The sequence below is a fragment of the Salmo salar genome, chromosome 15, assembly GCF_965601325.2.
Source record: "Salmo salar chromosome 15, fSalSal1, whole genome shotgun sequence".
Classification (NCBI taxonomy): domain Eukaryota; kingdom Metazoa; phylum Chordata; class Actinopteri; order Salmoniformes; family Salmonidae; genus Salmo; species Salmo salar.
Window position 1 is genome coordinate 91028166 of NC_138305.1, and position 12066 is coordinate 91040231.

Genomic DNA, 12066 nt, shown 5'->3' on the forward strand with positions numbered 1-12066 from the left:
TTTGTCTTCAATTGAAATAACAAATGAAAATAGAGAGAGAGAGACAGACAGAGATTTATGGCAGGCCATTAGTATGGGAACAGGCAGGGGAAAGAAGCGGCTCAAAGAGAGGAGCATGTTTTGTCTCCTCTAGGGAGGGGATTGAGAACGAGAAGTGTTGTGACAGCATTCAGAACAGAGAGAGTGAAAGAGAGCCTGGAGATGGAGAGAATAGAGCAAGGTAGAGTGTAGGGGAGAGAGAGAGAGAGAGGAGAGAGAGAGAGAGAGAGAGAGAGAGAGAGAGAGAGAGAGAGAGAGAGAGAGAGAGAGAGAGAGAGAGAGAGAGAGAGAGAGAGAGAGAGAACTCCCCAGACAGCCAAGGTCAGTGTTTGACCATGAGCGCACTAACACAATGTCTGTCTGGGTGTCTGTCTGTCTGTCACTTAGACCACCTCAATACTGTCTATAGCGCTCCATTAAAACACACACAAACGCACGTGCATAAGCACATAGTCTATGCACACTCGCACAGCTGTGTGCTCATGACATCAACCAATGGATTCTATGAACGCAAAAAAGTGCATTACCATTTTATAAAAGAGGGGCATAAGCTGTTGTAAGATCTTTCACCTCTGAACAGATTCAATGTTGTGGGGTCTTGCATCAGTTGACCACGATCACTGCTTCTCCTCGGAGCCAGTTTAGTCACCCCTGGAGCAATATCCCTGCTGTTTCAATCAGATTCATCAGTTTAGTCACCCCCGGAGCAATATCCCTGCTGTTTCAATCAGATTCATCAGTTTAGTCACCCCCGGAGCAATATCCCTGCTGTTTCAATCAGATTCATCAGTTTAGTCACCCCCGGAGCAATATCCCTGCCGTTTCAATCAGATTCATCAGTTTAGTCACCCCCGGAGCAATATCCCTGCCGTTTCAATCAGATTCATCAGTTTAGTCACCCCCGGAGCAATATCCCTGCTGTTTCAATCAGATTCATCAGTTTAGTCACCCCCGGAGCAATATCCCTGCTGTTTCAATCAGATTCATCAGTTTAGTCACCCCCGGAGCAATATCCCTGCTGTTTCAATCAGATTCATCAGTTTAGTCACCCCCGGAGCAATATCCCTGCTGTTTCAATCAGATTCCTCATGCAGATCTACACCCACTAATCCCTAATATTAAACTGCCCTCTATCTGCAGCAGACACTCCTTCAAATGAGGAAATACCATGGTTGAACATGCCCAATGGTATAACTACCTGGGACAAAAAGTATGTGCCTCTGGTGGATTTGGTTTGGCAGTGAATGTACTAAAAGAAAAAAGCCTGCAAAGCATTTTACTTCATAAAAAGAAAATTCTAAAAAATAAACATTAATATCCAGATCTGGTGCAAAATATTCAAGTGTAATTTTACCAATTGTACTGTATGGAAGTGAAGTTATGGGTCCAACCTGTTTTTACAATTATAACAATTGGGAGAAAAAACAAATATAAAACCTACATACAGAACTCTGCAGAATTATCTTAAATAGACAAAAGAAAGAACCAAATAATGCATGCAGAGTGGAACTCTGAAGATTCCATTTAAATCTAAATATAGCCCCAAAACATCCATACAATTCAAAGCACTGGAAACCCAAGAGCTGAACCCTGAAAAGAGTCCACTATGTCAGCTGTTAAAAACACTAAACAACTGTATTATTCAAGCACACAGGGAAATCAATCAGATTGTTACAGAAATTCACTTTTTCCTCCACTGCGAGAAATACTCCCAAATAAGATGATATTTTTTCAAGAAAACATCTCTATCAATTTCCAACTTCTGTGCATTTACTAATGACATAAAACTGGGAATTATTCTGGGTGAGGGAGAAACTGCAAATATTACTAGCAGATATGTACAGTATATGATTGCCATAGCCTGAGGAACATCCCATGAACATTAATTATCTGTAGTTTTTCAATTGTATGTAACTTAGAAGTATGCATAGTGTAACCATCATCCGTGTTCATTTTGTTGTTTATTTATTTGACATTTTCTGTTTAGAATGACACAATATAACAGCAGTAGTGCTGTACCTGTATACCTATTATTATTACTACAAGAAATGAACTGTATTTCATTATCCTCATTGCATTGTACTGTATTTACTGAAATGCTGTACCACTATACCGCTTTGGCAATATCTACAAATTATATTTCATGCCAATAAAGCAGTCACAGAGAGACAGGGAGACACACAGAGAGAGAGAGAACTGACTTCACAGACATGCAGATATAGGGAACTAGAGAGGGTTTATATATTAGGCTGGGTTGGTACACATGTTGATTACTTGAAACTGCAGTAACTGCAGTCGACTGTGGTATTTTGAACTGCAGTTTATAATGCACTCTGACTGCAATCTTCTTTTGTAAAGGATGTAACTGAGTTGTGTTGTTTCGAAGAGAGAGGATCATTTACAGCATGGTTAGACACATGCAGAGGGAGTTAGGACTAATACAGGGATTAGCCTGCCAACAGGCAATCTATGATCTCAACCAATATTAACCCATTTCCTTATAACATAACACTTTCATTTTTCCCACTGAACCAACCCTATTAACTTTCATTTTCTCTTCTCTAATGATTCCATTCCTCTCCCTCTCTCTCTCCACAGAAGGGTCAAATAAGTAACATGCTGTGTTCTTTAGATGGAGAAGGTCGATTGAAGGTCTCAGTATAACGTTTTTCTTCTCCCCCGCTGTATGTGATTTCAAAACCTTTTTAGTTGAGCTAAATGTACCAAAAACTGTGATGTGCCTTTGTAATCCTACGTGTGGGTGTGTGGGGGAGGGTGTATTACTAATATAGAGTACATTTGGAAAGTATTCAGATCCCTTACATTTTTCCACATTTTGTTACGTTACAGCCTTATTTCATCAATCTACAGCCTTATTTCCTCAATCTACACACAATACCCCATAATGACAAAGCAAAAACAGGTGTTTAGAATTTGTTTTAGATGTATTACAAAAAAAAAACTGAGATACCTTATTTACATAAGTATTCAGACCCTTTGCTATGAGACACGAAATTGAGCTCAGGTGCATCCTGTTTCCATTGAGCATCCTTGAGATGTTCCTTCAACTTTATTGGAGTCCATCTGTGGTAAATTCAATTGATTGGGCATGATTTATATATATAGACACCTGTCTATATAAGGTCCCACAGTTGACAGTGCATGTCAGAGCAAAAACCAAGCCATGAGGTCAATGGAATTGTCCGTAGAGCTCAGAGACAGGATTGTGTCAAGACAAAGATCTGGGGAAGGGAACCAAAACATTTCTGCAGCATTGAAGGGCCCCAAGAACACAGTGGCCTCCATCATTCTTATATGGAATAAGTTTGAAACCACCAAGACACTTCCTAGAGCTGGCTGTCTGGCCAAACTGAGCAATCGAAGTAGAAGGGCCTTGGTCAGGGAGGTGACCAAGAACCTGATGGTCACTCTGACAGAGCTCCAGAGCTCCTCTGTGGAGAGGGGAGAATCTTCCAGAAGGACAACCATCTCTGCATCACTCCACCAATCAGGCCTTTATGGTAGAGTGGCCAGATGGAAGCCACTCCTCAGTAAAAGGCACATGACAGCCCACTTAGAGTTTGCCAAAAGTCACCTAAAGACTCTCAGACCATGAGAAACAAGATTCTCTGGTCTGGAAAAAACCAAGATTGAACTCTTTGGCCTGAATGCCAAGCCTCACGTCTGGAGGAAACCTGGCACCATCCCTACGGTGAAGCATGGTGGTGGCAGCATCATGCTGTGGGGATGTTTTTCAGAGGCAGGGACTGGGAGACTAGTCTGGATCGAGGGAAAGATTAACAGAGGAAAATACAGAGGGATCCTTGATGAAAACCTGCTCCAGAGCGCTCAGGACCTCAGACTGGGGTGAAGGTTCACTTTCCAACAGGACAACGACCCTAAGCACACAGCCAAGACAACGCAGGAGTGGCTTCTGGACAAGTCTCTGAATGTCCTTGAGTGGCCCAGCCAGAGCCTGGACTTGAACCAGATCGAACATCTCTGCAGAGAAGGATCTGCAGAGAGGATCTGCAGAGAAGAATGGGAGAAACTCCCCAAATACAGGTGTTCCAAGCTTGTAGCATCATACCCAAGAAGACTCGAGGCTGTAATCACTGTCTAAGGTCCTTCAACAAAGTACTGCATAAAGGATCTGAATACTTATGTAAATGAAATGTCAGTTTTATTTGATTTTATACATTTGCAAAAATTTCTAAAAACCAGTTTTTGCTTTGTCATTATGGGGTACTGTGTGTAGATTGATGATGGAGAAAAAAAACGATTTAATCAATTTTAGAATAAGGCTGTGATTTAACAAAATGTGCAAAAAGTCAAGGGGTCTGAATACTTTCCGAATGCACCTTTCCGAATGGACTTACACATTTCTCTATTTGTTCAGGTGTATTGTGCTGTTCACTTAATTGGCTGTGTTGACTGACTAACCCCTAGCTTTGTGTTTTAGGCCTGTCTGTATGGGTTGTGTTCATCTATTCTCCTCCTCAGTCTTTGTGTTGTGGTTAATTCCAACAGTGAACCAACCTGTTCTGTCTGTATGTGTTGTGGCTAATTGTAACACAGTGAACTAACCTGTTCTGTCTGTATGTGTTGTGGTTAATTCTAACACAGTGAACTAACCTGTTCTGTCTGTATGTGTTGTGGTTAATTCTAACACACTGAACTAACCTGTTCTGTCTGTATGTGTTGTGGTTAATTCTAACACAGTGAACTAACTTGTTCTGTCTGTATGTGTTGTGGTTAATTCTAACACAGTGAACTAACCTGTTCTGTCTGTATGTGTAGTGAGAACTCTACTAATGTGTCTCAATACATCTACTATCTATTATCCTGTTTAATCTTTATATACACCTGTATTGTAATCACACACCAGTCCAATCTCTACCACCCACCCATTGCCCTTTCTCGCTCTACAAATGGCTTGTTTTCCTTTGTGTTGCTCTCTCTCACATCTTCCTCTGTATGTTCCATGTCCTTGTACTCCTTTGTGTTTAATCATTCTCCACCAGTCCCCTACTCTTCCTTTCTTCTCCGCCTCTCTAACCTCTGATCTCACTCTTCTCCTTCTTCCCCCACCTCCCGCTGTCTAACCTCTGAACCCTCCCTCCTCTAGGTGAATGGTAAAGAGCTGTCTCGTCCCTCTGGGGACCCCACCCTGGATGTGAAAGACCCCCTGCTGTCTCACGTGTTGAGGAGGGGGACCCGGCGGCGGGTGGGACATGCAGGGCGACTAGCGGGGCTAGACGGGACAGTAGCAGTGACAGGGGGGCTGACTGACTGTGTGGACAGCGGCACTCAGACTGACATCAGCTTCCAGCACATCTTGACCCTGGGAAGGACCGCCCACAACCCATGTGGAGCCCTGCCCCCTCACCCTTCCCCCTCTCCACCACTGCCACCCATCCTGGAACCCTACCTGCTCAATGAGCTGTGAGTGGAAAGAGAAAGAGAATGTGTGTGTGAGAGAGAAAGAGAAGGATAGAGAATGATAGCGAGAGAGAGTGTGTGAGAGAAAGGGACAGACAGATTTACTGTTTATTTCACATTTGTTTATTACCTACTTCACTTTCTTTGGCAATGTTATCATGTTTCCCATGCCAATGAAGCCCTTAAATTGAATTGAGAGACAGAGGGGGGAGGGGGGGGGATTGAGATTCAATTTATCCAAGATGTTTGAAAGCGCTGCATTCTGTATGTCTGACAAACAAACAAAATTGGGACACATGACATATTTTCTCTCATATGTTTTATTCTCAGTCTCCTAGAGCCTGAATATTACGACCCCAACAACTACTTTGACATCACTCAGCAGGAGGGGGATCTCCGACAGGATGAGTTAGAATACGAGGTAAGTCTTAATTGTCTTGTCAAATCAAATTGTCTACCATCTAATTCAACAGAAATCCCATTCTTCATGCACTCTCTATCTCCATTACCAGTGTTCAGGTGTTTAACTTGTCACTCAAAATGTTTTTTTTTTCCTGCCACACATTTCAATAGGAGGTGGAGCTGTATAAGTCTCGTCAGCAGGACAAGCTGGGGTTAACGGTGTGCTACCGGACAGACGATGAGGAGGATCTGGGGATCTATGTGGGCGAGGTGAGGAGGATGGGAATGAGGATGAGGGTTATCCTCGCGCTGATCGCCTGTTTGCCAGCTAACCTAATCCTCTCTCACTCCAGGTCAACCCCAATAGTATAGCTGCTATGGACGGCCGCATCCGAGAGGGGGATAGAATATTACAGGTAAGAGAACATTAGGATTGTTAGGATAACATTTCAGACAAAGTTCTATATTATAGCAAGTCTATGTAGAAAAAAAAGGGTCAAAGTACATTTATGATATGATTCTGAATCAGATAAACGGGGTGGACATCCAGAACAGAGAGGAGGCGGTGGCCATTCTTACCAGGGAGGACAGTACCAACATCTTCCTGCTCCTGGCCCGGCCCGAAATAGAGGTGAGAACCTCTCCCAGAACAAAACACCCAGCATCTGACATACAGATGTAGGATCTTAAGTTGATCACCCTGTTACATGATAATATTCCTACATTTAAAAATATATAAAAAGGTTTCTGAAGTTTGTAATTTTCACTTGGAAATTTGACTTGAATTTCCCTCCCTATTTTCTTGCTGTAGCAAACTGTATCAAATTAAGATCCTCCATCTGTATCGAGCGTACAAAACATCCATAGCGGCACCCACTATAGTTATTTATTTTCACAAGATCCCCATTTACAATTTTCCGTCAAGTACAATTTAACATAGATCACCAAATTGATCAACATAGAATCAAAGGCAGATCAGATTGGTACGTCTATAACAAGGGGACATTCATGTAAAGGAAATAAGACTGGAGTTCTGCATCTCCCCCTACCCTGTTTACCCAGGAGACAGGAAAGGTGAGAGGAGTGAAGAGGGAGACAGATGAGGACAGATAGAGGGAAATGGAGCGGGGGTGGGAGGGATGGACAGCGAGCGTTAGTGGGAGAACGAGGAGAGCCTGCTTGTTTTCAGTATGTGCCAATGTGGCATTGCTTTGTTTCCCTCAAGGTCACAGCTCACCAGATCTGAGGACACAGTCCCAGGAGATCCCATAATATACACACATACACACAGCAAATGGGTAGTCACTGAACACACACCTCCAGATGGGGCAGAATAGTTTACCCTTTTTATACTGAGAGTGGTGCATAAGCCATAGACACAAACAAACACGTCTGTACATGTGCTCTGAGACATAGTCAGTGTTGAAATCGGAATGCAGTCCACATTCAGCTAGAGGGCAGATTTAAGCGAGGGCCATTAAAATGTAGGTTGCTACCCAGTCAGTCACGCACTGCACGTACCCTCATCTTCTTTTACTCATGTGGCGCCCTCCAATCTGCAGAGAAAAATGAGATGCAGGGTAGGCTAAAACTGAGATAGACAATGCTTTATCAATATGAATCCTCACAGAGGGAGTTGAGGAGAGGGGGAATCATCAGAGGGAAATATATGAGCAGAGATGAAAGGGGCAGTGCAGTCAAACCCCTGATTTTTGTTGGTGTTTTATATATATTTCCACACTGAGGTTGGAATAATACTGTGAAATTGTGAAAATGATTGTCCTTTTAGTGTAAGAGCTGTTTGAAAAGACCGCCTGAAATTTCTGCTCGTTTGCATGGGTGGGTTTTTCGGACCGCCTGGAGACATCATCAGGCGGTATAAGTTAATAGATCAATAACAAAGAGACTTTCCCCTCCTCTCTGCCAATAACAGCTAGTTTTCAGGTTACATATCCCTCCCATTAGGCTCCTCCAATTAGGACCCTCACTCAGGCCACTCCCATACTGTCCTAGCAAAATTCTGTCTTGAGAAATAGCTTCTTGGCAAAAAGCTATTATTTATTTATTATTAACAATTTTAATTGAAAACAATCACAGTATGGTATTTAATTGTTACCCAGAAATGATTTGATATTCAGATACAAATGGCTGTATTGGACCTTTTTAGGGTTATTTCACCTGTCTTGGGGATAGGGGGAGATACATAAATACATAAAGGGGTTGTTAGATAGGAATAATCCAAAAGTCTGAAACATATTAAAATTTATATCAATGAAATGTGGTCAACTCCACTCTGAGGCGTGAATTGTTTGTTGAATTCAACCAGAATATTTACATATACATTATCAATATCTCAGAGGGTCTGAATAAAGGGATGAATTAATTTTCCTACCTACTCTATTCACTAGTAGTAACAACACACTAAACAAAATCATAACAGAACAGTCTGGTAATGTGTGTGTACGTGTATAGCTGGGTGAGTGGGTGTGCATATATTTACCTTTAGGCCCAATTGACCTATTCATCCAGACAGGTCAGTGGAAAATACCCCCAAGTACAAAAATGTCTTTAAAATGGTAATGAACTCACACATTAAGTTGGCTCCTGCGCCATCTAGTGACTGAGATGAACAATAAGACATACGTCTAACATGTTGTATGAGGTTCAAAAGAGTACAATAAAATAAACCTGCTTTATTCTCATATGTTTCTTTTCCCACTTCAATGACACCTTCAACTCAACAACGGCCATCAAAACAACAAACACAATATGTGAAACACCTTCTACAACTCAGAATGACAACCAGCTGGACCCAGATGAGCTGGAGCTGGAGGTTCTGGACAATGCCGTCCATCTGCCCAGCCCCCATCAGCTGAGGAACGGGGCCTCCGTGCTCGATGCAGAACCAGGGGTCATGGGTGGTGGTGGGGTGGGAGGCCGTGAGTGGGGTCACCGTGACTCTCCTAGCCTGCTCCACACGGTGCTGAGTAACAGCCAGGAGCTGGACAGCGGGGTGGGCCGTACGGACGAGAGCACCCGCAACGAGGAGTCCTCAGAACATGACTTGCTGGGAGACGACCAGACTAGTGCCCCCACCACCAACGCCACCAACACCCCAGGCAGCATGCGCAGGTTCCACTCTGGCCAGGGGGACAAAGGGACCCCACCCCTGCTCCATGGTCACTCCACAGAGTTCCACTTAAGCACAGACTCTTTGCTGGGGCTGGACTGTCTGGGTGGTGGAGGAGGAGGGGGAGGGGGGGGTGTTGACCTGGCAGGGGAGAGGGTCTACACAGCTGACCCAGTGAGGATGATGCCTGGACTGACGGAGGAAGAGTGTGATAGATACAGGGAGCTCCTGGAGATCAAGTGCTACTATGAGAAGAACGGCAACGCTCTTCTGCTGCTGGGGGAGCATGGGGGTCACGGGCAGGTGGGCGATGGGGGGATTCCTCTGGATGTGAACAGGAATGAGAGCCTGATGCAGCATGAGATGGCCCTCCTGGAAGAGGAGCTACGCCACCTGGAGTTCAAGTGTCGTAACATCCTGAGGGCCCAGAAGATGCAGCAGCTCCGGGAGCGCTGTCTGAAGGCATGGCCCCTGGAGGAGGAGGAGGAGAGCGGGGCCGGAGGTGGGGCCGGGGCTGGGCGCGTGGCTCTTCTGGTTAGCGAGGAGTCCTGTCACCATGAGCTGTCAGACATTAATGAGCTCCCTGAGAGGGAGCGCTCTGACAAGGACAGCACCAGTGCCTACAACACAGGAGGGGAGAGCTGCAGGACCACCCCTCTGGTCACCGAACAGTACCCCTCCCTCTCTGCACATGGCCGCAGCAGCCTGGAGGGGGGAGACTCAGCCTCTTTGCAATGTCGGACCCCCAGCCGGCACAGGGGAGGCAGGAGGGAGGAGAGGGGGCAGGCTAACCTGAACCAGCCCTACTCCCCGAACTCACACAGAAGGGGAGTGGAAGCCAAGACCTCCAGCCCGGGAGGGGCCAAGTTCAGATCCCTATCCCGCGACGAGGCGGCCAGGAGGGGGTCGGACGGAGGTGCAGGACGCCCCAAAACCAACGGGACAGTAGAAGGGAGGGGAAGAGGACATAGCGCTGAGAACAGCCCTTATCTGTCCCGCCGCCACTCTGGCCCCAGAATCCCCCAGCGCTACCAGAGCTGCATGCAGCTGAGGTCCCCCTGTACCTCCGAGGGCCTGGAGCGACCCAGGGAGGGCAGCGACAGTCCCATGAGCCTGGGGAGCACATGCAAGGACATCCACCAGGGCCCTGTGTCCATGCCCTCCTTACCCCTCCTCCCTCCCCTCCCGCCGCCAGCCTCGCCACGTATGGAGTGGAAGGTCAAAGTACGAAGCGACGGCTCCCGCTATGTTGCCAAGCGTCCCGTTAGGGACCGCCTCCTGAAGGCCCGGGCCATGAAGATCCGGGAAGAGCGCAGTGGCATGACCACGGACGACGACGCCGTCAGTGAGATGAAGATGGGCCGCTATTGGTCGAAAGAGGAAAGGAAGCAGCAGTTGCTGAGGGCCAGGGAGCAGCGCAGACGCAGGGAGTTTATGATGCAGAGCCGGCTGGACTTCCTGAGGGAGTCGCGTGGCGGTGGACAACACGGGGCTCCACAGGGACAAGAGCCCACTACCATCCTGGAGCTGAGCCACAGGAGGAGCCAGAAGAAACGGAGCCGTAGGATCCTGGATAACTGGATCACCATCCAGGAACTACTGGCTCACGGGACCAGGTCACCTGACGGGAAGAAGGTCTACAACCCTCTGCTGTCAGTCACCACTGTTTAATGTAGAGGGGAGAGGTGATGGGTATAGAGGACAGAGAACGGAAGACCGAGAGAGGACGAGAAGAGTGGAGAAGTAGTTTGTGGAGGGGTTGATTTAGAGGAAAAGAAATCCACCTCAATCTTGTATGTCACTGCCATAGAGGAATCATCTTTATATCTGTACCATTATAGGGTCTGTGACAGCCTGGGAAGCTCCATTCAGGCTATAACCCATAGGAATCACCACCCAGTTGACTACTTTATGGCGGAAGCCTTCAATGGCAATATCCACGCTTAAACAGGTATATCCCTATGGTCACTACACATAGGAGAGGGAGAACGGGTGAGATCGCACCACGTGCTGCATAGTCACCACAGTCTGTGAGGAGAGGAGGAAAAGAATGGTGCAATGTAGAAGAAAATAACATAATTAAGCAATATGGCCCGAGGTGGTGTGGTATATGGACAATATACCACGGCTAAGGGCTGTTCCTATGCGAGACGCATCCTGGCGTGCCTGGATACAGCCCTTAGTGGTATATTGGGCATATACCACAAGCACTCTAGGTGCCTTATTGCTATTAACTGGTTACCAACGTAATTAGAGCAGTAAATAGTATTTTTCTCATACCCATGGTATACGGTCTGATATACCACGGCTTTCAGCCAAATCAGCATTCAGGACTCGAACCACCCACTTTATAATTACCAATATTGCAAGCTGTCATTTCTGCCTGAGAGAAAATGATAAACATAAGCAGGAAGGCAAGACAAGTAAAAAGAAAGCTCTGGTGAAATAAACCAACCTGTAGTTATTGACCATGCTTATAAGGACAGTGCCTCGTATGCCAACTAATATGATTGTGTACGGCATTTACAAAGCACATTGGCAAAGAACACAGAGCCTGGGCCTTGACTAACGACTGAAATGGACATTGCGGTAAGATCTGACAAGCATGTGTTTTCATATGAATAAATTGAGAAGCACAGTGAGAAAAAAGGCACACCAAATCCCACAGCACACGACAACTACATCTCTGGTGGTGGAGACGGGAGGAAATCTTCTGGAGTCTTCTGATGACTGGTACGATCATATGGAGTTACTTACTCATACAGTATGACAGAACAATGAGGAGTGGTAAGTGGTTCTTTGACATTTAGTTACTTGCATGTTGACTATAAATGTAAAAAGGAACAAGTTAAAATAGACTTTAAAAAGTTCAAAAATCTTAGTGTGAAATTGTGGACGTGATAATGTGACATGTTCTTCACTTGTTCAATTCTTAGACTAGAAAACTGTGTGGCCCTGTTTGTTCAGTATACTGTGATGTCTAGTCCATAAGCGTTTTACAATAAAAGCTTTTCTATATAAATTGTTAAGTGATTTTATCCTTTGAATTGTTT

General features: G+C 45.4%; 1 protein-coding gene across 1 annotated transcript in view; it reads left to right on the top strand.

Moving 5' to 3' along the window:
• Window positions 1–12026, top strand: part of LOC106572433 (PDZ domain-containing protein 4) — a 34597-nt gene extending 22571 nt beyond the window's left edge. Inside the window, exons 2-8 of the mRNA XM_014146615.3 lie at window positions 2638–2691; window positions 5168–5484; window positions 5812–5902; window positions 6055–6153; window positions 6237–6299; window positions 6413–6514; window positions 8678–12026. Of these exons, the coding sequence (XP_014002090.1) occupies window positions 2638–2691; window positions 5168–5484; window positions 5812–5902; window positions 6055–6153; window positions 6237–6299; window positions 6413–6514; window positions 8678–10684 (2733 nt within the window). The 3' untranslated portion in view covers window positions 10685–12026. The remainder of the gene's footprint in view (window positions 1–2637; window positions 2692–5167; window positions 5485–5811; window positions 5903–6054; window positions 6154–6236; window positions 6300–6412; window positions 6515–8677) is intronic.
• The last annotated feature ends 40 nt before the right edge of the window (window positions 12027–12066 follow it).